The sequence below is a fragment of the Panulirus ornatus genome, chromosome 12 (genome assembly GCF_036320965.1).
Source record: "Panulirus ornatus isolate Po-2019 chromosome 12, ASM3632096v1, whole genome shotgun sequence".
NCBI classification, from domain to species: Eukaryota; Metazoa; Arthropoda; class Malacostraca; order Decapoda; family Palinuridae; genus Panulirus; species Panulirus ornatus.
Genome location: NC_092235.1, coordinates 58,271,961 through 58,298,326, shown reverse-complemented (window position 1 = coordinate 58,298,326; position 26,366 = coordinate 58,271,961). Strand labels below are relative to the sequence as shown.

The 26,366-nt window shown below is 40.5% G+C and overlaps 2 protein-coding genes across 6 annotated transcripts in view; one reads left to right on the top strand and one right to left on the bottom strand.

Annotated features, from left to right (window-relative positions):
- The window catches only part of LOC139752084 (monocarboxylate transporter 12-B-like), a 74,056-nt gene that overhangs the window by 39,005 nt on the left and 8,685 nt on the right, over positions 1-26,366 (top strand). For all 5 annotated transcript variants that reach the window (XR_011713474.1, XR_011713475.1, XR_011713478.1 and 2 more), the window contains exon 7: positions 1,994-2,097. The gene's annotated coding sequence lies outside the window, so the exon portion shown is untranslated. The remainder of the gene's footprint in view (positions 1-1,993; positions 2,098-26,366) is intronic.
- On the bottom strand, positions 656-6,677 carry LOC139752261 (uncharacterized). Its single transcript, XM_071668293.1, has 4 exons — positions 6,100-6,677; positions 2,683-3,578; positions 1,985-2,173; positions 656-774 (listed from the first exon to the last, which is right to left on the bottom strand). The coding sequence occupies exons 2-4, from the start codon at positions 3,335-3,337 to the stop codon at positions 656-658; spliced, it is 963 nt and encodes a 320-aa protein (XP_071524394.1). The 5' UTR covers positions 3,338-3,578; positions 6,100-6,677.

The window sequence follows — 26,366 nt, the reverse complement described above, 5'->3', positions numbered from 1 at the left end:
ATGATCTCTGGCAAATACTTGTACTCAGATGTAGTGAGTTAACAAACCTGAAACTTCATTCCTTGTGTGGGCATTGCGTAGTCTGTAGGTTCCATACAGTAGTAATAGGCCATTAATTTTTGGTCTCCATTCATGCTTAAGGATTTACATTTTGCTGCCAGCTGCTTTGTGTAGCTAAGTGTTTCGAGATTAAAAAAAAACGCGATATATTTGCATTAACATGTTTGTTGTTACACTTTTAAAGTTTTCTTATGCTGTGTGATTCTTGAGTCGTTGTTGGTGATTACATGTGCAATACATCTTTCTCTAAGGATGTAGTCTAAGTGTATCACTGTGCTCTGCTGTTTTTGATGTTCATGTCTCTGTTCCAAAGTTGATTTAATGTAAACCCTGACAGTGCAACCCTTAGACATACGGTGCGACATGTGAGTACTGTGGTGTGATCCATATATACTATAACAACCTTTGTTCTGATCATTTTAGTTCAGGTTAGAGACGAGGCCATCATACACTCAGGCCATGAAACCGTACTGAAGAATCGAACTGTCATAATCTAGGATCGTGCTGGCACGTCAAGTAGTTTAACTTTCACATCCACTCGGTTTCTTTCACTGATGCATCTCATAACACGGCCACAGACGATATCTAGCTATACCTATTTATCATAGGCGACAGCAGCAGGCATGAAGAGCCAGAGGGTGAAGCTCATGTATGACAAGGCGGCCACCACCCACAAGCTGCCCATGTAGCCCCCGCTTATGTCACAGATGAAACCTAGTGAACGAACATTGGACATTATGTTAGTTCCTCATTGTTTTGAACACAACACAACGACACAAGCATAACGATCCGACCCGTAGATTATAATGGCTTAGTCTGTAACTTGACCGGTAAGGGTCATAGCAATGGCAAGGCTATCATACCTAAGGATCGTTTTGTTGTAATTATATGGGTTATAACATTGTACTAAGGTGTTAAAAGAAGCTGGACCTTAAAATTTTGTGAAAATATATACTATAGAAAATTGAAATATATATATATATATATATATATATATTATCCCTGGGGATAGGGGAGAAAGAATACTTCCCACGTATTCCCTGCGTGTCGTAGAAGGCGACTAAAAGGGGAGGGAGCGGGGGGCTGGAAATCCTCCCCTCTCGTTTTTTTTTTTTTAATTTTCCAAAAGAAGGAACAGAGAATTGGGCCAGGTGAGGGTATTCCCTCAAGGCCCAGTCCTCTGTTCTTAACGCTACCTCGCTAATGCGGGAAATGGCGAATAGTATGAAAGAAAAGAATATATATATATATATATATATATATATATATATATATATATATATATATATATATATATATATATTCCTATGAGTCCACGGGGAAAATGAAACAAGTTACCAAGTGCACTTTCGTGTAATAATCACATTATCAGGGGAGACACAAGAAAGAAATATAAGTCAGTTGATATACACCGAAGAGACGAAGTTAAGACGCCATTTGGTGTGTATATATATATATATATATATATATATATATATATATATATATATATATATATATATTATATATATATATATATATATTATCCCTGGGGATAGGGGAGAAAGAATACTTCCCACGTATTCCCTGCGTGTCGTAGAAGGCGACTAAAAGGGAAGGGAGCGGGGGTCTGGAAATCCTCCCCTCTCGTTTTTTTTTTTTTTTTAATTTTCCAAAAGAAGGAACAGAGAAGGGGGCCAGGTGAGGATATTCCCTCAAAGGCCCAATCCTCTGTTCTTAACGCTACCTCGCTATCGCGGGAAATGGCGAATAGTATGATATATATATATATATATATATATATATATATATATATATATATATATATATATATATATATATATATATATATATTAAAGTTATTCATATAGTAGAAAGGATTAATTTAACCTTTTATAACTAAAGAACTCCAGACTTGAAAAGAAATGTAACGAATTTTATCTACCTATTATAGCTCCTACGAATGGGAAACTACATCCTGCTGCAAGGGATGCAGCTCCATATGTGGCGGCGAAGTTCTCCATGCCCATGTACTTTATCGTGGTCAAGGTAACAAAGGTAAGTGCAGCACCAAGACCGCAGCCGTAGGCCACAAATGCCATAGTTATCCACACGATGTTCGTCGCGAAGAACACTGAGAAGAAAATCGGTGTCTACTATTTGCATGTATGTATTAAGTCAAGCATCTTCATTGTAGTAATATAATATTTGTTTATTGACCACTTGAGTAAGGCACTGATATTGTTTGCTTATGCTAGATCATGGCAGCGTCCTTTGTATAACATTATTTTTCTTGTATTAGATCATGGCACAAGCAATGTATAATGCAAATGTGTAGGCTAATTGCAACATGCTGCACTGTAACAACACAAGTAGTGTTTGTAATTACTTATTTACACTGTACCACTCGTGGGGCCGTCTTTCGTACTTTCTCTGCTAATTACACAAACTTACGGATGCTGTCTGCATTAACCATGTCTTCAGAGTTTGTCATGAGAGTTTGGTAATGTCCAAAGAAGGAAGATTATTATACGTTGTTAGTCACATGAGGTTATAACAAAGTAAGCTGTTATACAGAGTTTTGTGGATATCGTAACTGTAACACCCGATGTGAGTAGAACAGAAAAGGCAAAATCAACTTACGAAGTACTGCGGATCCCATAACGGCTGAACCAGACAGACTACTAAGACGGATGTCGAACCTCTTCCAGTCAGCGAGAGGAGAGAGAATAAGGCGGGTAGTCAGGTTGGGAATGCCCATCACAGATATGCACCAAGCCGAGACTTCTAGGGTATAACCTTTTGTATTCATCGCGAATGGAGCTAACATGACAAAGTTGAGCATACTGTTCTTTGTGAACGTGTTGACAAGAGCAAGGACAAGCGCACGACGTGAACGAAGAATACGCGCATCAGATTTAGTTGTTCGTGCCACACGCACCAGTATCGCCCAAAGCGTTTTCATCACAGCCAAACAACCAATTCCTGTAGAATCTTCCTTGTTCTCAGGATGTGTACAAACAGTGTCTGGAACAATGATTCCAGGGGAGGATTCAATCCGATTCATCGAATGTTGTGAAAAGTCACTCATCCTTTGGCTTGTCCCACAACGCGTCCGCTTGACTTTTGTTTGATGTCCAACAGCCGCCCAGTCTGGTTCTTCATTGGTTCCTTCGAAGTGAAGGACCGCGTCCGACAATTTGAAATGTTCCTGAGGGCCTTTACTCCTTTCGCTTTGTGGTATCAAAGTTGAAAGTCTTTCCGGGGATGGGTCTGTCTTTCTGCCAGGCTTCTTCATGTGCCATTTGACAGGCTGAAACAAAGAGACTACCACAATTGTATTCAGTAACGTAGCACCAATAGAAGAGCTGCACCCTTGAAGCTGTAATTGTCCAGCAAGTAACGAACGAATGGGGCAATGACTATCTGTCCTATGCAAATCCCTGCCATCAAGAAGGTGTTAGCCAAACCCTGTCGTTGATCAAAGTACAGCGGAAGAAACGTCGAACACATTCCAAACAACAGGCCTCCACCGCAACCTGCAAGGGAATGAGACGTGGTAAATGCCTCTTTGACACAGATTTTCTTGTTTTATGAGAAAAGCCTTCTGATGCCGCCTTTAGGGGAAAGCATATTATTTGATTATTAGAGGTATTAGAATGGAACTGAAAATTTTTTTGTGTGCATGTGTCCTTAATGGGAAATGACAGTGGCTTAACAGGAATTCTAGCTATTTAGCCATCAACCTTACTTTAACTTTTAATTTCATATTCATAAGATGTAAATAACACATAGAGCTCAAACAAAAATGGAAATAAGGTGCTGTTGAAGGCAAACTAGCAACTTAGGAACCTAACTAAAACATGCAATGTGCTGTACTGAAAACTGAAAGGAAAGTTCCTAGTTGGTGTAGAGGAAAACGGAGAAATCGAGAAATTCTTTCATAACTATTGTGCTTTCTCTGTCAGCCTTTACAATTCTCCTGTGAATCTCTTATTTGTATCGGCTCTCAATTACATGCTGACCAATTTTACTATTCATGGGCTAGTAGCCATTCCAGTGGTACCATGTGCTGTTCTACCACATTCCACGTGAACTACACTTTTCCCTGGATCGATCCATCTCTTGTATGGTCTACCACTCCCCTTTCCTCTTTGTGGCATTCATTCCACAAGGATAAAATCTCTCCATTTAACACATAACTCGGGTCGATCTTCGTAACCCTAGATTTTCCGCGGCAAGTGCTGTGCTCCAGCCCTGCCATCTCGATAATCTTGTAAGTAGTTACTCGACAGGACTCTGCCCAACCCATCTTCTCATGTTCAAATATTACTTCGTCTATCGATCACCTATCGTACGTTCTTCATATTTATACCATCGTAATGTCTTTTAATCCATTCTTTTCAAGGTAAATGTTTTGATACTGTTTTACCCACTTGCCCATTAAAGTAAGGCACATTGTCCTTATAAACGATTGCTAAACGGCAGAATCCCACATTGACCGGTACAGGTCTGAGAATGCGAATTTTTTATGTCCGTCTTCCAAGAAAGACAAGCTGTTATTGACGGAAATTTAAGTATGGTTTCCATGTGTCTATAGTCTAACTTGAATATTCTGTCGACACCAGTACTGGTTATTACACCGACTCGCTCGCCAGAGCGCACATGCCCATCTATGTGAGCAAAGTAATATCTATGCATGACCTGGAGGACACTTAGGTATCAAGAGCACAATAACTCACCTGTCAGGAAAGAATAGGAGAAGAAAAGAAATTCGGCTGATGGTGAAAACGCAGAGAACATAATTGAAGTTGAAAACATGAATGCTCTAAGGTAACCTGTTGTTCTCCAGCCGAATTCCATCGCCAGGGGACGGATGAATAGGGCTACGAAGTGCCAAATAGACCACTGGATGTTGAAAATCCAGGCGGTAGTTAGAGAAGAAGTGCCCATCTCCAGCAGTAAACCAGAGAAGAGGATGCTAAAGCATTCTGAAACAGATGGACTCAACATATGGAAAGAGAAGAAACATTTTGTGTGTTATCTCAAAAGAGGTATACAACTTTCTCCTACGCCGTGAACAATCCAAATGACATCCAACTCGCATGCGTCGGTTGGGCTATAATAATACGGCATTCATGGCAACATCTTTTGATATAGCATATGTTTTCAAAAAGAATTATTTAAACACTAAGCATCACTGCGTTGCTTTTTAAACCTCAATGTCTTGCAATGCCTAGTGATGTTGTGTACTCTTGAATCAAAGTGAATGCCAGAGTCGAGATTGCGACATTCTCGCATCCGCCAAATAAGAAAAATCCATAGCGAGCTGTTGTAATGTTCAGTTTTTCTTCATTTGATTCCACGTCACATGTTACTCTTTTTCATTAATTTATTGTAAGCTCTAATGTAAAGCATAATGGAAGAATGCACTCATATCTGTTTTATTCTGCGCTTATACACGATTAATGAAATTCAACCCAAGCAAATTGTAAAGCAGGAAATAGAACAAAGTGAAAGAAGGCTTCATTGTGATTACTATCACGAAATAATCAGGATTATGTGTCAGGAGTTGAGAAATGTCATCGTCTGTGACTTATCAGAATGGCTAGGGAGACCAACTGTCTAATGACAAATAATACAATACTTTTCAAGTATACAGATAAGGAAGTGTTTAGGTAGGCGTTCAACATAAGTCCAAAGTTAGAATATGCTTCTCATGTGGTCATCGCACGTAAACCTTTAGAGAGAGCAAAAAGATTTAGAAAAAAGAATAAAGATAGTCCCGGCATTAAGAGAGCTGAGTTACGGGGAAAGGCTAGAAGCTTCAAGTTTATCCACTCTACGAGTGATAGATGACCTAATCATCCTTTAAGTTTATAAAACCAGATTAAGTTCGATAGAGATAGGAATAGGACAACCAGAGGACACCGCTTGAAGTAAAGCAAGAAACTTAATCAGAAAAAGAAGTACTTTTGTAGTATGAGTGGTGGCTGAATGGCATGAAATAACTGAAGATATGAATCAGTCCAACGGTAAAGTGTTTTGCGTGGTACTCACCGCAATGGTGAAGGCACCTATTGCCACCAGCCATCCCCAGCCTCCGTCAGGTACAAGTAGTTTTTCCTTCAACGTGGCTGGAGGGGTGCTAGGGTCTTTCATCTTTCCTTCATGTAAGATATGCAACTCCTCGGATTCAGTGGCCCCTGCATCACTAAATTTCCCATCGTGTTTAATGTCCGGCTCGTTATTATATTCTCTCTCTATCGGGTATCTCCCCGAACTCCCGACGCAGAGGTTTTTACTCTGGGTTTCTGATTCAATCCTTGTTCCTGCACTGGTTTGCTTAAACCCATCATCATATATCTTTCCCTCGCCTTTCACACGTATGCTAGCTTCACAACCGCCTTTATTTTCCTCGGTTTCCAGAAGCGCAGGGTTTGTATTCGATTGCTCACTATTATGTTTCATGTGTTTAATGTTATTTCACCACTGTCGTTTAATATGTATACACTTTATATTTAGTCGAATTTAATATTCCGTAAAAGTTAAGGGTAAGTTATTTTTTCTGAATTTTGCCTTATTCGGGTTAACTGTCTGGGAGACTAGTAACATTCACTGCATCACCATCGCTATTCTTCAACAAGGAGCAGTACTTAACTTTGCTCCTTGGTGGTATCTGGCAATTATGATTTTTTCACGTTCTTTGGAGTCTTCCTTCTTTGTTTCATGGATGATTTTTTCGCTGCTTTATCCTCCCAAGTCAGTCTTTGAATGTTCTTTCTCTCCTAGGGATTGATAAGTAGAACAGTGGAATTTCTTATCCACTGTCTGAAGGCAATAATATTATTCTGTCATCACACACAACTTCAAGCAAGCTCCGCCTCAGTCCCGGCAAGCACCTCTGTAGTGTGTGTGTGTGTGTGTGTGTGTGTGTTTGAAGATACGTCAAGATTAAGCTTGAGGAGGGCTCTTGTCAGTGACAGTCCGTTCTCTGGTGCACTTAAATATTTACTGACACAGGGCGGGCGTTTGTGCTCGGTGTGCCATTACTGTCACAGGGTGGCCCATGTGTAACTGTAGTGCAGTGGGCTCTTTATCTTGATAAGTGTGTTTTGTAAATTATAAATTGCTTCATCTCAAATAGATTAGAATTAATGGGGCTCCATCTCTTGAGATCTATCCGCTGCGAAATCGTTCCATATAAACTTACACTTGAGTACGATAAGAGCAATAATTTAACCATCTTTATCTCTCGATGAAGATTATCATCGTTTGATGTTGCTTAGGAGCAACTTGGGAAATAGAATGAGATTATTACTCTTGTAGGTATCAGTTGTTTTTGCCAGATGTACACTTCAACACTACATGTAACTAACTTCTGTGATATATCCAACATTCAAATGTTTACTCTCAAGAGAAAAGGACTTGAACCTTGTTTTCTCCTGCCCCTGGTACCTTACGCTATTGGTCACTTAGCTAATAAAAAGTTGGATTAGAATCAATCAATTTTGTCTTTCAAATATATCGTATGCTTGTCCTGTTGGGTCGCTTGCACGGCTCTCAGGCCCACTATTAGGTGGGGAACATAAATCATCATCAGCACTCGCTTAACCACCCTCTTGGCAACTTAATCACCTTTATTATTAGCACCAGGTCAACACGACCACTTTTAAGGCACCACCTTTCATATTTGTACCAGGACAAAACGATCAGCCTTAGCGCACCAGGTCAACACTACCGCTTTAAATTCCACTTAAAATTCAACAGGAACAAAATATTAATCTGGTAAAACTCGTAGTTAATTATTTGAAATATTTTTCATTGTTAAAGATGATTTTATTGTCTGTCCTCATGAGTGAAAACATGTTTTAAGATCAGTTTCTCGTTTAATGTTTATATTTTCATTATATCCACCTAAGTCGGCTGATGACTGGATCATATGCCAGTGGTGTCGGGGATTTAGTGAAGATGCTTTTGAGCTGACTCTTACAGGTTAGTTCCAAGGCAGTGGTGTTATGAAGGTGGGTTTGATCATCAGGACAAGGGTTTCGAAGATGAAGTGAAGATGCGTTAGTTGAGGATAAAGTGAAGATTTACTAGTAGAAGGTGAATTTATCAACGTTCAGTGAAGATGCGTGTGTCGAAGGTGTAATAAATGTAAGTTTATCGAGGATGTACTCGTTAGGTTGTATCTCTCTGAATTGAACTGAACGTGACGGTTTTTCTCGAGAAGGAACAGAGAAGGGGGCCAGGTGAGGATATTTCCTCAAAGGCCCAGTCCCCTGTTCTTAACGCTACCTTGCTAACGCGGGAAATGGCGAATAGTATGAAAAAAATATATACTGTGTATGTGTGTATGTGTGTGTGTGTGTTAAGAGATGTGGCAAGAAGCGTTAAGTCTCTTCCCGTGACAAGAATTGAGTAATCTCAACCTGCACACACACACACACACACACACACACACACACACACACACACACACACACCTATAAACACATCATTCACTAATAGCCGACATATGCCGGTAACCCCGACAAATTTATTGTCCACCGATGTTCATCTTGTGAGCGGTATCGCAAAACGATTACAGAAGTCCCAGAGGGTCTTAGTCAGACCCCCAGTGGGTTGGTATTGCATAGATTGTTACAAAGTTGATTCTTTGCACATGTTTCATTACATATATTACGCTGTTTCATATGGTAAGTCTTACCGACTAGATTCAAAAAGGGGATACAAAGTTGAAATTTCAGGTTTTTTGATACTAACAGTAAGGTGTGACATTTCATGCAGGGTTCGTTTAGACATATCTCCAAAACGCCACAAACTTTACAATTCACGTGCTTAATATCTCCAGACAGGCCAACACGTCAGTAGTAGCTACCTCTAACCTAGACTTCATCTAGCAATTATATCTGGTAATCTGCTCATCTCGTTGCTTTCTCCAAATACATGTTTTACACTACACATGCCTTTGTGATGGAAAATTATACTTGTGCTTATCCCGACTCGTCTGCATGATTCAAAGAAGTCTGTTAGTTCCTTTCCAATGACATTTTTAAGACGTCTAATTGACGTCCTTATGTTGTTTTCTGCTTCACCTTTACTTAAAGTGCAAGTTTGGCAAAAGCATTATCCTTTTCATGCTCACTGAGTCCTATATGAAAGGGAATCCATAACAATTTGATTTGAATTCTTTGAGCAGTGATGTTTGAATATTTGTCTGTGGCTTCAGAGAACATGTTACAATCTGATCTCAAGTTGTTAAGAAGTAGTGAAAATTAAGAATCGGAGATAATTAAACTTTGTGGTAGTGATTTCTTTCAGTTCAAGAGCTATATATGTAGTGGACAGTTTAGTTTGTCGGACAGTTACCCAATAGTGTATTCTAACTTTTTTCAGTCATTATATTGGGTTGGATCATAATAGCAGCACTACCTGCCCCTCTAGTGGCAGAATTGCGGAAACCGTCACTATATATGCACTGGGCTATGTTATTTCAGTCTAGAGTTCTTTGTGTTCAAGAGCACCGGTTTTGGCCAAGCGTTGAAGGTGAAGATTACAAGTAGTTAGGTTCTCAGGTGGATAAGTAGGTGTAGTGATGTCAAAGGGTTATCAGCCAGGAATGCAGGTTATGTTGCTGTTTCCTGATTTTATTCAAATTATGTACTCCAAACCTGGATTGTTTTAGATTCATTTGGACCGTGGCATATATGATTCAAAAGCTCTTTAGAGGCAAAACTGTGTGAATCACCAAGCAGAAGTTTCAATCGTATTACAAGATTGATTTCAAGCATTCTATCTTCATTCCACATGTTGAGTACTTCAGTGATCTCGGGGAAACCAAGTATGATTCTAAAGGCTCCATTCTGATTTTTTCTAGTCTTTTGATACCTCTGTATTGTGTGGGACCAAAACTGGTGTGTTGTAATCTATTAGAACCCTAATATAAGCTAAGTACATCAGATTAATAGTTCTGATATTTTCTCCCAAGATTGGCATTGTACCTCTGCCTGTACATTATCGATTTAGTTTTTGCACGCCTGTGTAGTACATGGGACTGAGGCACCGAGATATTTAAAAGGAGACATAGTCAATCGGTTTCCCATCTGGTTTTAGTGTAGATGGCCCACTTCTACCGTTACCAGTTCGCTTATTGAAGACCTTGATTGTATCTGCAGAAATGATAAAGCCAAGGCTTTCACAGGCTGTGTATCTAGTTAAGTGCAATTTACATTTCACGATATGTTTTGGCATAACTAATTGTGATATTTCTAGGGCACTCTGGTACCGATTTAAGTAATGCATTGATTAGAAAACTGAACCAGGTGGAGCTAAGGACTCCACTTTGAGGAGTGCCAAATAGCATGTCTTGAACTTCACTTTTTTTTTCAGCCATAAGACAACACTGGGGGCTTTCTGTTAGAGAGAGAGAGAGAGAGAGAGAGAGAGAGAGAGAGAGAGAGAGAGAGAGAGAGAGAGAGAGAGAGAGAGAGAGAGAGAGAACTGATTATCCAGTGCAGGAACGGGCAGCCTGTACCAGCTTTTGCTTAGTCATGCAAGATAACTTGCCTTGTAGCAAATTCAAAGGCAGCTTTTTGGCCAAGAAATGTGGTGCACTTATACCGTCTGCCCCAGTTAACTTTTAGAAAGATAGTGATACAGTTGTGTACACTTTGCCTTGTGTGAAACCATTAATATCAGGTGACGTATATTCTTTGATGATGTGTAGTTGTCTGTTGAGCACCCTCTTCTCAAAAGTTGTGCACAGGCAACTCGACAGGGAGATGGGGCGAAATTCATCAAGTTGATTTTGTTTGGTTTTTGGTACAGTTCGGCTGTTGGTCAATGAGATGGATAAATGACCTATGGGATACCTGTTATTATACAGCTTTAATAATGGGGTAACAGGTACACGCCTTAGTCTAATAATGTCTTAAATGATACCATCCTCCCAAGTGACCTTGCCCCAGTTAAGGACAGTATCAAGTTCAAACTCTGGAAATGGTGTGCATCGCGATCATCGTGTTGATTGTTTAGCATGAACTGGGTAAGATTCTCTCTCTCTCTCTCTCTCTCTCTCTCTCTCTCTCTCTCTCTCTCTCTCTCTCTCTCTCTCTCTCTCTCTCTCTCTCTTTGGATTTGCTGCACAAAACACCCTTTGTCTTAGATGGCAGCATGTTAGAGCTAGGATCTAAGCTAGTTAGAAATTGAAATGTTAAGTAGATATAAAATGCGTAGTCTTTTACGAAATGTATTATGCATTTTTTCATGAAAACATTGATTGGAAGAGCTAATAGCGAGGCTGCACAACCAAAAGAGAATTGTAAATTTATGTAATGCTTGAAATATTAGAATATCTAATTAGGTATTTTCCTAGTACTGATGCATTCTTCTTATCTCGGGTTGGCATCTACTGGGTAACACGATCGTAAGATAGCTTGGGGAGTCGTGCGGTCAGTCACGTTGCCACAAGAAATACTCAGGATATAGTAACTTTTCACCAGTTTAAATGCTTGCTGTTATGTCGTGTTACATCCTATGATAGTTATTATTATTATTATTATTATTATTATTATTATTATTATTATTATTATTACTATTATTATTATTATTTTGTATGCGTCTGAGTAATCCTTCCAGTGTAGGTAATGCTGAATTCTCTCCCGCGCCCCCCCCCCACACACACACACACACACACATTTTTCAATGGTAAAGCTCTCTCGTGGAGCCCATAGTCCGACAAAAGCCTAGTTGTTAGGTTGTACTTTCAACTGTGGGCTATGACAAAATTTGTAAGATTTTTTACCGGGTATCAGGCATAATATGCACTGACCGATCACGTTTTAATTGTATGCGGACGTGCCATTTGTCACACACCTGTTGATAGAAGGACATTCGTAAAGCATCCTCACCTTGTTTCACATGACATGATAAACGTGGGCTGTATGGTCCATCATCCACCGTCATTACAACGGTAGTACCAACCTTGTGGATGAATGTGGAATAGTATTATCAGCATTCTGCTGCAGATAAGATAACGGCTGTTGATGAGAAGTGTCAGGAGGCTTGTATCTACATAAGGGGCGGTCGTTTTCCTAGTACGTGACGCTCCGTAAAAGACGATTCTGTGTTCAAGCACTGCCGTGCTATCCTTCCTCCAGCTTCAGTCGAAACGAGTTGTCAATAACGAGCAAAATGGACTTCATGTACACCAGAACACCATCACTATCGCTTCTCAAAGTAAGACATTACCTTGCCATGGAAACTCTCCATTAAATATTATACCGTGTGAAGGGAAATCAGTTTTCATTCCTCACGGTGTTTTGAATTATGCAACTTCATCACAGGTAGTCATTGTAATCTTGAAGTTGCATATATTTTTCTCGAGGTGGATGTAAGTTATCGTTATTACGTAATATCTAACTGCGTTTTAAAAGAAGAGATAGACGATATTTGTATGGGAACACACTTTGCTTATTTTCTGTTAGTGATGAAAGAAGTTTGAGTGCTGGGGAAAGTCCTCGTGACATCAGACACGTACTCATTTGGGTGGGTTGTTAGGGTGGTCTTTATTTTTGCTGGTCGTGTAGAGGCACTGAATTTTCTCATTTAACATTCTTGTTTTTACACTTGTTATGAACCATTATATTCAATAATTTTGTGAGGCTAAAGTGTTCGTTTTCCGAAAACAAAAATTCCTCCGAAGGGACCTTGGCCGTGGCCCGAATTTGACACTTGCTCATTTGGGAGGCTGATTTAGAAATAGGATCCAATGAGGAATAAGGGGAAGGACTCCTTCGTGGAAGGGAAGATAGGACACATCTCAGAGGAGCCTTCTCAAAATGGGTTGATATCATCGGTGGAATTCCACGGACCATTGCTCTTCTTGATTTATGTAAATGACTTACATCATGGTATGGACTCCTTTCTGAATATGTTTGCAGATGATGCAGAGGTCAATATGGAAGTGAAAAGTATGGAAGATTGCATCAAGTTATAAGGGGACCTTGACAGTCAGAAGTTCATGTGATACATAATTGATAAATTTCAACTGTATGCAGTGAGGATGGGTCACAATGGAAAAAGGCCTATGTATAGTATAATAATCGTCTAGCATAAAATAAACTGATGGAATCTGTTTGAGAGAGTTGTTGGAATAGACATTGCCCTTAACTTATCACCCAAGTCCTCCTCTAGCATTCTCATTAAGGAGACCAACTTTCTTTTAGCAAATATTAGAATTAAACTGAAGTACATGGATAAACAAATATTCAGCAAGCTGTTCACATCATACACAACTCAAAACCTGAATATGTTTCTCAAGTTTAGTCACAGAGAAGCACAAAGAGCTAATAAGAAAGACAAGAGGAGAGCAACAAAGATGATACCAGAATTAAAAGAAAAGAGTTGCAGGGAAAGACTAGAGGCCTTAGATTTGCCCATCATAGAAAAGAGAAGAGTGAGAGATGACCTGTTTACAACCTGTAAGTTATGGAAATTGCCTAATGACTCATGACAGTGAACACTTCCCCGAAAGAAGTAGGGATAGAACTACCTGAGGCCATAGCATGAAATTAAGCAAGAAACCTTTTGAAAAACCGCTTGAAGCAATGAGATTTTTATCAAGGGTGTAGGGCATGTGTACGAGTAGGAAGTGAGGAGAGCAGTGGTTTCAAATGAAGCTTGTTCTGCAACAGAGGTGTGTGGCTTCACCATGGCTGTTCAGTTTGTTTATGGATGGGATGGCCAGAGGTAAATGCGCGAGTCTTGTTGGATAGAAGGCACGTATGCAATCTGTGGAGGATGAACAAGCCTGGGAAGTATCAGTTGTTGCTTGCTGATCATACAGCAGTGGTTGCAGATTCAAGTGAGAAACTGCCAAATTTTGTGACTGAGTTTAGAAGAGTGTGTGAAAGGAGGATATTGAGAGCAAATGAGAATAAAAGTTTAATAGGGTTGAGGGATAAGTTGGTTGGGATGTGAGTCTGAATGGAGAAAAATTGGAGGAAGTGAAGTGTTTTAGATACCTGGGAGTGGACATGGTAGCGAATGGAAGCAGAATTGAGTCTTAGGGTGGTTGAGGGGGCAAAGGATTTGGGAGCATTGAAAATTTGTATGTTTGAAGGAATAGTAGTCCCAACAATAGTGTATGGGTGCAAGAAATGGACTACAGATATGGCTGTGAAGAGGAGGGTGGATGTATTGGAAATGAAATGTTTGAGGACAAACTGTGGTGAGAGGTGGTTTGACCTATTAAGTACTGAAAGAGTGAGAGAGAGGTGTGGTAATGAAAAGAGTGTGGTCGAGAGAGCAGAAGAGGGTGTGCTGAAATGGTTTGGACTTATAGTGGGAATAAGTGAGGAAAGGTTGATAATGAGATTTATTGTCAGAAGTGGAGGGAACATGGAGAATGGGGAGACCAAATTGGAGTTGGAGGAATGGAGAGAAAATGACTTAGAGCAATCAGGACCTGAACATGCAGGAAGATGAAAGGTGTGCCTGGGAAAAAGTGAATTAGAACAATGTCGTTTACTTGGGTCGTCTTTTTGTCAAGGGACTGAACCAGGGCACATTAAGCATCCAGGGTAAACCATTGAAAGGTCTTTGGGACCTGGTTATGGATAGGGAGCTGTGGTTTCATTGCATTACACAACAGCTAGAGAATGGATGTGAGCATATGTAGCCTTTCATTTTGTGTTCCTGGACTACCTTGCTGATGTAAGGAATGGTGATCAAGTATAATTTTTTTTTATACATGCATGCCATTTCTCACATGAGTGAGGTAGCATCAATGGACTGTTGAGGAAAAACTCCTCACTTGGCTTCTGGTCCTGTTCTTTCTTTTGGAAAGTTATACAGGAGAGGAGGATTTCCAGCTATGTACTCCTCTTAGTCACCTTCTGTGACATGCAGGGACTATGTGGGCAGTATTTCTCCACTATCCCTAGGGATGGGAGACAGCGACAAAGCAAAAAAAAAAAAAAAAAATATGTATATATATATATATATATATATATATATATATATATATATATATATATATATTTTTTTTTTCCGCTGTCTCCCGTGTTTGCGAGGTAGCGCAAGGAAACAGACGAAAGAAATGGCCCAACCCACCCCCATACACATGTATATACATACGTCCACACACGCAAATATACATACCTACACAGCTTTCCGTGGTTTACCCCAGACGCTTCACATGCCCTGATTCAATCCACTGACAGCATGTCAACCCCGGTATACCACATCGATCCAATTCACTCTATTCCTTGCCCTCCTTTCACCCTCCTGCATGTTCAGGCCCCGATCACACAAAATCTTTTTCACTCCATCTTTCCACCTCCAATTTGGTCTCCCACTTCTCCTCGTTCCCTCCACCTCTGACACATATATCCTCTTGGTCAATCTTTCCTCACTCATTCTCTCCTTGTGCCCAAACCATTTCAAAACACCCTCTTCTGCTCTCTCAACCACGCTCTCTTTTATTTCCACACATCTCTCTTACCCTTACGTTACTTACTCGATCAAACCACCTCACACCACACATTGTCCTCAAACATCTCATTTCCAGCACATCCATCCTCCTGCGCACAACTCTATCCATAGCCCACGCCTTGCAACCATACAACATTGTTGGAACCACTATTCCTTCAAACATACCCATTTTTGCTTTCCGAGATAATGTTCTCGACTTCCACACATTCTTCAAGGCTCCCAGAATTTTCGCCCCCTCCCCCACCCTATGATCCACTTCCGCTTCCATGGTTCCATCCGCTGCCAGATCCACTCCCAGATATCTAAAACACTTTACTTCCTCCAGTTTTTCTCCATTCAAACTTACCTCCCAATTGACTTGACCCTCAACCCTGTTGTACCTAATAACCTTGCTCTTATTCACATTTACTCTTAACTTTCTTCTTTCACACACTTTACCAAATTCAGTCACCAGCTTCTGCAGTTTCTCACATGAATCAGCCACCAGCGCTGTATCATCAGCGAACAACAACTGACTCACTTCCCTAACTCTCTCATCCACAACAGACTGCATACTTGCCCCTCTTTCCAAAACTCTTGCATTCACTTCCCTAGCAACCCAATCCATAAACATATTAAACAACCTGGAGACATCACACACCCCTGCTGCAAACCTACATTCACTGAGAACCAATCACTTTCCTCTCTTCCTACACGTACACATGCCTTACATCCTCGATAAAAACTTTTCACTGCTTCTAACAACGTGCCTCCCACACCATATATTCTTAATACCTTTCACAGAGCATCTCTATCAACTCTTATCATATTCCTTCTCCAGATCCATAAATGCTACATACAAATCCATTTGCTTTTCTAAGTATTTCTCACATACATTCTTCAAAGCAAACACCTGATCCACACATCCTCTACCACTTCTGAAACCACACTGTTCCTCCCCAATCTGATGCTCTGTACATGCCTTCACCCTCTCAATCAATACCCTCCCATATAATTTACCAGGAATACTCAACAAACTTATACCTCTGTAATGTGAGCACTCACTTTTATCCCCTTTGCCTTTGTACAATGGCACTATGCAAGCATTTCGCCAATCCTCAGGCACCTCACCATGAGTCATACATACATTAAATAACCTTACAAGTCAACAATACAGTCACCCCCTTTTTTAATAAATTCCACTGCAGTACCATCCAAACCCACTGCCTTGCCGGCTTTCATCTTCCGCAGAGCTTTTACTACCTCTTCTCTGTTTACCAAATCATTTTCCCTAACCCTCTCATTTTGCACACCACCTTGACCAAAACACCCTATATCTGCCACTCTATCATCAAACACATTCAACAAACCTTCAAAATACTCACTCCATCTCCATCTCACATCACCACTTGTTATCACCACCTCATTAGCCCCCTTCACTGAAGTTCCCATTTGTTCCCTTGTCTTACGCACTTTATTTACTTCCTTCCAAAACATCTTTTTATTCTCCCTAAAATTTAATGATACTCTCTCGCCCCAACTCTCATTTGCCCTCTTTTCCACCTCTTGCACCTTTCTCTTGACCTCCTGCTGCTTTTTTTTTATACATCTCCCTGTCATTTGCATTTGCATTTACCTGAGGATTGATGGAATGCATGCATAGTGCCAATGTACAAAGGCCTCTAAAGGGGATAAAGGTGTGTTCAAATTACAGAGGCATATATTTGTTGAGTATTCCTGTAAATTTTATGGGAGGGTATTGATGGAGAGGGTAAAGGAATGTACAGAGCATTAGATTAGGGCAGAGCAGTGTGGTTTCAAAAGTAGTAGAGGATACATGGATCAGGTGTTTGCTTTGAAGAATGTGAGAAATATTTAGAAAAAGATAGATTTGTATGTAGCATTTATGGATCTGGAGAAGGCATATGATAAGGTAGATAGAGATGCTTTGTGGAAGGTTTTAAGAGTATATGGTGTGGGAGGCAAGCTGCTGGAAGCAGTGAAAAGTTTCATAAATTCCACTGCAATACCATTCAAACCTGCCATAAGGCGTGTGGACAAGTAGGAAAAGAGGAAAGTGATTGGCTCCCAGTGAATGTCGGTTTGCAGCAGGGGTGTGTGATGTCTCCATGGTTGTTTAATTTGATTATGGATGGGGTGGTTAGGGAGGTGAATTCAAGAGTTTTGGAGAGATGGGCAAGTATGCAGTCAGTTGTGGATGAGAGGGCTTAGGAAGTGAGTCAGTTGTTGTTCACTGATGATACAGCTCTGGTGGCTGATTTGGGTGAGAAACTGCAGAAGTTGGTGACAGAGTTTGGTAAAATGTGTGAAAGAAGAAAGTTGAGAGTAAATGTTAATAAGAGCAAGGTTATTAGGTTCAGTAGGGTTGAGGAACAAGTTAATTGGGAGGTAAGTTTGAATGGAAAAAAAATTGAGGGAGTGAAGTGTTTTAGATATCTGGGAGTGGACTTAATAGTGGATGGATCCATGGAAGCGGAAGTGAGTCACAGGGTGGGGAAGGGAGCAGGGGCTCTGGGAGCACTAAAGAAAGTGTGGAAAGCAAGAACATTATCTCGGATTATCTCGGAGAGCAAAAATAATATGTTTGAAGGAGGAGGGTGGATGTGTTGGAAATGAAATGTTTGAGGACAGTATGTGGTGTAAGGTGGTTTGATCGAGTAAGTAATGAGAGGGTAAGAGAGATTTGTGGTAATAAAAAGAGTGTGGTTGAGAGAGCAGAAAAAGTTGTGTTGAAATGGTTTGGACCCATGGAGAGAACGAGTGAGGAAAGATTGACAAAGAGGATATATGTGTCAGAGGTGGAGGGAAGAAGAAGTGGGAGACCAAATTGGAGATGATAGGATGGAGTGAAAAAGATTTTATGTTATCAGGGCCTGAACATACAGCAGGTTGAAAGGCATGCAAGGAGTAGAGTGAATTGGAACAATGTGGTACACCGGGGTTGACTTGCTGTCATCGGATTGAACCTGGGCATGTAAAGCATCTAGGGTAAACCATGGAAAGGCCTTTGGGGCCTGGATGTGGAAAGGGAGCTGTGTATTCGGTGCATTACACACGACAACTAGAGACTGAGTGTGAACGAATGTGGCTTTTTTTGTCTGTTCCTGGCGTTGCCTAGCTGGAAGGTGGGGATGCTATTTCATGTGTGGTGGGGTGGCAACGGAAATGGATGGAGGCAGCAAGTCTGGGTATGTACATATGTATATATGTATATGTCTGTGTATGTATATACATGTATACGTTGAAATGTATATGTGTGTGGGCGTTTATGTATATGTGTATGTTAAAGGGTTTGGCCATTCCTTGTCTGTTTCCTTGCGCTACCTCACTAACGCAGGAGACGGTGGTTAAGTATAATGAAATAGATAAATAAATATATATACGAATATAGTACAATGAATGCAAATTTTCATAGGACAAATAATGTCTGTCTGACAGTAGGACTTGAACCACTACCATTTGTGTAAGAGCTGGGGATGTAATAAGTAAGGGTTGGAGCCCATTTCTACTTGAATCACTTGCAATCAAATACCTTTTGTCTCATTCATGGGCAGTGGGGTGTCTGTGGGTCAGTTCCCTTTAGGTTCATATTAACCAATTGCTATTAGTTTTACTGAATTTGCTGTCATACATGTAGGTATATGAAGATGAATACAGTGCATTGAGCACATAATTTCATTAAACAGCAGGATTTAGTTACTGCCATTTATATGGGTGCTGTGGACATTTGCAGCTAGGCTTTGGAGCCCATTAAATGGAAATGCCTATTCGATTACTAGTATTTGAATTCTCTTCACTTCACGTCCTTGAGCAACAAGGCCTCTTTGGTTCAAATCCCATCAGGCTCACATTAACCAGTAGTTAACAGTTTTACTGAACTTACTGTCCCATATGGAAGTATGTGAATACAATTAGAGTTCAGTGAGTGCGCATTTTTAAAGAACACATAAAGATGTCTTGATAGCAGGATTCAAACTTTTACCATTTGTACAGGAGCTGGGGATGATGCTACAACTGGCTGTGAAGAAGATTGAATGTAAATGTGAATAAGAGCAAGGTTAATATGTTTAGCAGGGTTCAAGGAGAGGTTAGTCGGGATGTAAGTTTGAATGGAGAAATATTGGAGGGAATTAAGTGTTTTAAGGTATCTGGGAGTGGACTTAGCAGTGAATGGAACCATGGAAGCAAAAGTGAGTCACAGGGTAGGGGGAGGGGGCGAAGGTTCTGGGAGCGATGAAGAATGTGTGGAAGGAGAGAAAGCTATCTCGGAGGGCAAAAATGGGTATGTTTGAAGAGTATAGCAGTCCAACAATATATGAATGTGAGGCATTGACTGTAGGTAAGGCTGTGCAGAGAATGGGAAATGTGTTAGAAATTAATTGTGTAAAGACAATATGTGATATCAGGTAGTTTGATCGAGTAAGTAATGGAAGGGTAAGAGATGTGTGGTAATAAAAAGAGTGTGGTTTAGAAGGTGTACTGAACTGGTTTGGACATATGTAAAGAATGAGCAAGGAAGATTGACAAAGAGGATATGTGTCAGAAACAAAGGGAACAAGAAGAACGGGGAGACCAAATTGGAGGTGGAAGAATGGAGTGAAAGATTTTGAGTATGCAGTTTGTGGGGGATGATAGGGCTTAGGAAGTGAGTCAGTTGTAGTTTGCTGATGGTGCAGCACTTATGGCTGATTAGAGTGAGAAACTGCAGAAGTTGGTGGCTAAATTTGGAATAATGTGTGAAAGGAAAAAGTTATGAGTGAATGTGAATAAAAGCTAGGTTATTAGGTTCAGCAGGGTTGAAGGACAAGTTAGTTGGATGTAAGTAAGAATGGAGAAAAATTGGAGGAATTGAAGTGTTTTAGATATCTGGAAGTGGACGTAGCAGCAAATGGAACCATGGAAGTGAGTCATAGGGTGGAGGAGGGAGTGATGGTTCTGGGAGTTATGAAGAATGTGTGGAAAGTGAGAATGTTATCTTGGAAGGCAAATATGGGTATGGTTGTAGGAATAGTTGTTCCAACAATATTATATGGTTCCAAGGCATGGGCTATAGATAGGGTTGTGCAGAGGAGAGTATATGTGTTGAAAATGAAATGTTTAAGGTCAGTATGTGGTGTGAGGTGGTTTGATCAAGTAAGTAATGAAGTAAGCAATTTAGTACTAGGAAACAGAAGAAAGGCCACACATGCTCACGTACATTCTGTAGCTGTCGTGTGTAATGCACCAAAACCACAGCTGGATAGGGAGCTGTGGTTTCAATGCATTACATATGACAGCTAGAGAGTGGATGCGAGCAGATTTGGCCTTTCTTCGTCTATTTCCTGGTTCTACCTAGCTGACGTAGGGGGTGGCAATGGTGTTTCCTGTGGAGTGGAGTGATGCCAGGAATTAATGAAGACAAGCAGTTATGAATAAATACGTGCATATATGTATGAGTATGTATGTATATATGTTTATCCCTGGGGATGGGGAGAAAGAATACTTCCCACATATTCCCAGCGTGTTGTAGGAGGCGACTGAAAGGGGAGGGAGTGGGGGGGGCTGGAAATCCTCCCCTCGTTTTTAAATATCCAAAAGAAGGAACAGAGAAGGGGGCCTGGTGAGGATAAAGGCAAGCAAGTATGAATACGTACATATGTATATATGTGTATGCGAGTGGATGGGTCTTTGTCAGAATCATGGCATTACCTCGCTAATGTAGGAAACAGCAATCAAGTATGATAATAAAAATAATAATTTATTATTTGCTGATGACACAGTAGACTGGAAATATTAGGTAAGAGCTTTTGCGAAACGGCACAGACTAATCTTGCAAATGTAGTTATGGTTGGTAATGGTGGTGTAGCCCAGTTGCAACGAATACCTCTTCCTGGACCTGAACTTCTAGAAGAAGAGCCCTTGTATGTTAATGCTAAACAATATCATAGAATTCTCAAAAGACGTCAAGCCAGAGCCAAGTTAGAGGGTGAAGGGCGGATACCTAAAGAACGCAAAAAATACCTTCATGAGTCGAGACATCGGCATGCGATGAATAGAATAAGAGGAGAGGGTGGCAGATTCCATAAAGGACAAGAAGACATGATGGACAACTTAGGAGGACTTGGTCTACAGAATGGTATGGATGAGCTAATAACTGGAGATCCTTTACAACCTCGTGTGACAGACACAAAAGTTTTTGCTAGCTGAGGCATCTTGAGTTTTTCTTCAGGCTTAGCTTCACTTCGAATCCTTGGAATAGATGGGGCTGTTGGTCTGAACAAGATGGTTGAGACTGCAGGCCAACGGAACTACCTTGGCCCACCAGTGATGCTACTACGTTTGTGAATCAAGAACCATTGCAACACAAACCTCGCCAGGTGGTAGAGTGTCCCGCAGTGTATCGAGACAGACTTCCCCAGAACTTTTTTAAAGGGGAAGTAAATGTTTATAGTTGTGTTACTGGAGTGATAGTTTTCATACATGGTGCTTTGACAAGAAAATAGTGAAATTGAAAAAAAGGAGCCTAGACATTGAAGCTTATTGATACAGTGGTTAAATTGATGAGAACTACTATTGACGATTTTGTAAATAAATTAAACATTTCCTTTTTCCATAGCCAGAGGTTGAACCATTATGTGACATTCATTTTTTCATTTCATTTCAAGCTAGAAGTTTCAGTTTTCTAAATTGTTTCTTACATTTTTCACATGTATATATATGTATGTGTGTGTGTATGTGTATATATATATGTATATTATCCCTGGGGATAGGGGTGAAAGAATACTTCCCACGCATTCCTCGCGTGTCGTAGAAAGCGACTAGAGGGGACAGGAGCGGGGGGCCAGAAATCCTCCCCTCCTTGTATTTTTTTTTTAACTTTCTAAAATGGGAAACAGAAGAAGGAGTCACGCGGGGAGTGCTCATCCTCCTCGAAGGCTCAGATTGGGGTGCCTAAATGTGTGTGGATGTAACCAAGATGTGAAAAAAGGAGAGATAGGTAGTATGTTTGAGGAAAGGAACCTGGATGTTTTGGGCTCTGAGTGAAACGAAGCTCAAGGGTAAAGGGGAAGAGTGGTTTGGGAATGTCTTGGGAGTAAAGTCAGGGGTTAGTGAGAGGACAAGAGCAAGGGAAGGAGTAGCAGTACTCCTGAAACAGGAGTTGTGGAAGTATGTGATAGAATGTAAGAAAGTAAATTCTCGATTAATATGGGTAAAACTGAAAGTTGATGGAGAGAGATGGGTGATTATTGGTGCATATGCCCCTGGGCATGAGAAGAAAGATCATGAGAGGCAAGTGTTTTGGGAGCAGCTGAATGAGTGTGTTAGTGGTTTTGATGCACGAGACCGGGTTATAGTGTTGGGTGATTTGAATGCAAAGGTGAGTAATGTGGCAGTTGAGGGAATAATTGGTATACATGGGGTGTTCAGTGTTGTAAATGGAAATGGTGAAGAGCTTGTAGATTTATGTGCTGAAAAAGGACTGATGATTGGGAATACCTGGTTTAAAAAGCGAGATATACATAAGTATACTTATGTAAGTAGGAGAGATGGCCAGAGAGCGTTATTGGATTACGTGTTAATTGACAGGCGCGCGAAAGAGAGACATTTGGATGTTAATGTGCTGAGAGGTGCAACTGGAGGGATGTCTGATCATTATCTTGTGGAGGCTAAGGTTAAGATTTGTATGGGTTTCCAGAAAAGAAGAGTGAATGTTCGGGTGAAGAGGGTGGTGAGAGTAAGTGAGCTTGGGAAGGAGACTTGTGTGAGGAAGTACCAGGAGAGACAGAGTACAGAATGGAAAAAGGTGAGAACAATGGAAGTAAGGGGAGTGGGGGAGGAATGGGATGTATTTAGGGAATCAGTGATGGATTGCGCAAAAGATGCTTGTGGCATGAGAAGAGTGGGAGGTGGGTTAATTAGAAAGGGTAGTGAGTGGTGGGATGAAGAAGTAAGAGTATTAGTGAAAGAGAAGAGAGGCATTTGGACGATTTTTGCAGGGAAAAAATGAAATTGAGTGGGAGACGTATAAAAGAAAGAGACAGGAGGTCAAGAGAAAGGTGCAAGAGGTGAAAAAGAGGGCAAATGAGAGTTGGGGTGAGAGAGTATCATTAAATTTTAGGGAGAATAAAAAGATGTTCTGGAAGGAGGTAAATAAAGTGCGTAAGACAAGGGAGCAAATGGGAACTTCAGTGAAGGGCGCAAATGGGGAGGTGATAACAAGTAGTGGTGATGTGAGAAGGAGATGGAGTGAGTATTTTGAAGGTTTGTTGAATGTTTTTGATGATAGAGTGGCAGATATAGGGTGTTTTGGTCGAGGTGGTGTGCATAGTGCGAGGGTTAGGGAAAATGATTTGGTAAACAGAGAAGAGGTAGTAAAAGCTTTGCGGAAGATGAAAGCCGGCAAGGCAGCAGGTTTGGATGGTATTGCAGTGGAATTTATTAAAAAAGGGGGTGACTGTATTGTTGACTGGTTGGTAAGGTTATTTAATGTATGTATGACTCATGGTGAGGTGCCTGAGGATTGGCGGAATGCGTGCATAGTGCCATTGTACAAAGGCAAAGGGGATAAGAGTGAGTGCTCAAATTACAGAGGTATAAGTTTGTTGAGTTTGAAGAATGTATGTGAGAAATACTTAGAAAAGCAAATGGATTTGTATGTAGCATTTATGGATCTGGAGAAGGCATATGATAGAGTTGCTCTGTGGAAGGTATTAAGATATATGATGTGGGAGGCTAGTTGTTAGAAGCAGTGAAAAGTTTTTATTGAGGATGTAAGGCATGTGTACGTGTAGGAAGAGAGGAAAGTGATTGGTTCTCAGTGAATGTAGGTTTGCGGCAGGGGTGTGTGATGTCTCCTTGGTTGTTTAATTTGTTTATGGATGGGGTTGTTAGGGAGGTGAATGCAAGAGTTTTGGAAAGAGGGGCAAGGATGAAGTCTGTTGGGGATGAGAGAGCTTGGGAAGTGAGTCAGTTGTTGTTCGCTGATGATACAGCGCTGGTGGCTGATTCATGTGAGAAACTGCAGAAGCTGGTGACTGAGTTTGGTCAAGTGTGTGAAAGAAGAAAGTTAAGAGTAAATGTGAATAAGAGCAAGGTTATTAGGTACAGTAGGGTTGAGGGTCAAGTCAATTGGGAGGTGAGTTTGAATGGAGAAAAACTGGAGGAAGTGAAGTGTTTTAGATATCTGGGAGTGGATCTGGCAGCGGATGGAAACATGGAAGCGGAAGTGGATCATAGGGTGGGGGAGGGGGCGAAAATTCTGGGAGCCTTGAAGAATGTGTGGAAATCGAGAACATTATCTCGGAAAGCAAAAATGGGTATGTTTGAAGGAATAGTGGTTCCAACAATGTTGTATGGTTGCGAGGCATGGACTATGGATAGAGTTGTGCGCAGGAGGATGGATGTGCTGGAAATGAGATGTTTGAGGACAATGTGTGGTGTGAGGTGGTTTGATTGAGTAAGTAACGTAAGGGTAAGAGAGATGTGTGGAAATAAAAAGAGCGTGGTTGAGAGAGCAGAAGAGGGTGTTTTGAAATTGTTTGGTCACATGGAGAGAATGAGTGAGGAAAGATTGACCAAGAGGATATATGTGTCGGAGGTGGAGGGAACGAGGAGGAGAGGGAGACCAAATTGGAGGTGGAAAGATGGAGTGAAAAAGATTTTGTGTGATCGGGGCCTGAACATGCAGGAGGGCAAGGAATAGAGTGAATTGGAGCGATGTGGTATACCGGGGTTGACGTGCTGTCAGTGGATTGAATCAAGGCATGTGAAGCGTCTGGGGTAAACCATGGAAAGCTGTGTAGGTATGTATATTTGCGTGTGTGGACGTATGTATATACATGTGTATGGGGGTGGGTCGGGCCATTTCTTTCGTCTGTTTCCTTGCGCTACCTCGCAAACGCGGGAGACAGCAAAAAAAAAAAAAAAAAAAAAAAAAAAAAAAAAAAAAAAGAAGAAGATTTTGCGAACACTGCCAGTGGCCTGTAAAGGGTGAGGCACTGAAGGTCAAAAAATAGCACTGGAGTTCTTTAGTTATGGAGACTTTATTCCCTGTCACTACCCTCTTGAAGGAACAGACATCAAAGATATATATAGATGGATAAATAGATGGCACAACACATGGCAGACTTAAGAAACTGCTATTGCTGTATCTGTTGAAGATATTAGCTAACAATTAGTTTTGTCTTATGAATGACCAACAGTATTTTTCATTGTGGTAACTTGCACTACATCCACAAGTCAATTTTGTGATGCCTGTCAAGAGGCTAAGTTATTAAAGCCCTTCATTATTTCAAATTTAGGAAAATCATATTGGTCTTTGAAGGATGAGTAGATCAAGTTACTGTTTTAGACTTTTAATCTTGTTAGGGTAATTTTCATTCCTCAGGAATTTGCCCTGCCCAAATTGATTAGATATGATAACAATGGTCAAAATAGTATATTTCTTTAAAGTCAAGTTTAGAGGACCAGAATCTGGAAAAAGAAACTCAACCTTGATATATTTATTGCATAGCAGACCATTTAATAACATATACATATTACAATATAAAATTTGGCAGCAATAAATGAGAAGAATTGTAGAGAGATCATGAGTATGAAATGTGATCAGTAAATCATTTCTATGGTTTTGTATAGAAATCATATTAAAATTCCTAGGGCATCAAGTCCCTGGATTATTAGATTTTTGAAAACTTACAAGTCCTTTGAGCTTAAGAATGAGAAGTTTAGAATTAACAAATAAAACAGCTCCATCCTTAAACTCTAATTACTTGTAAAATATAGTCATTTATATGGCTATTGGCATTTGTACACTATACAGTCATTATACAAGCTTTACTTTGCAATAT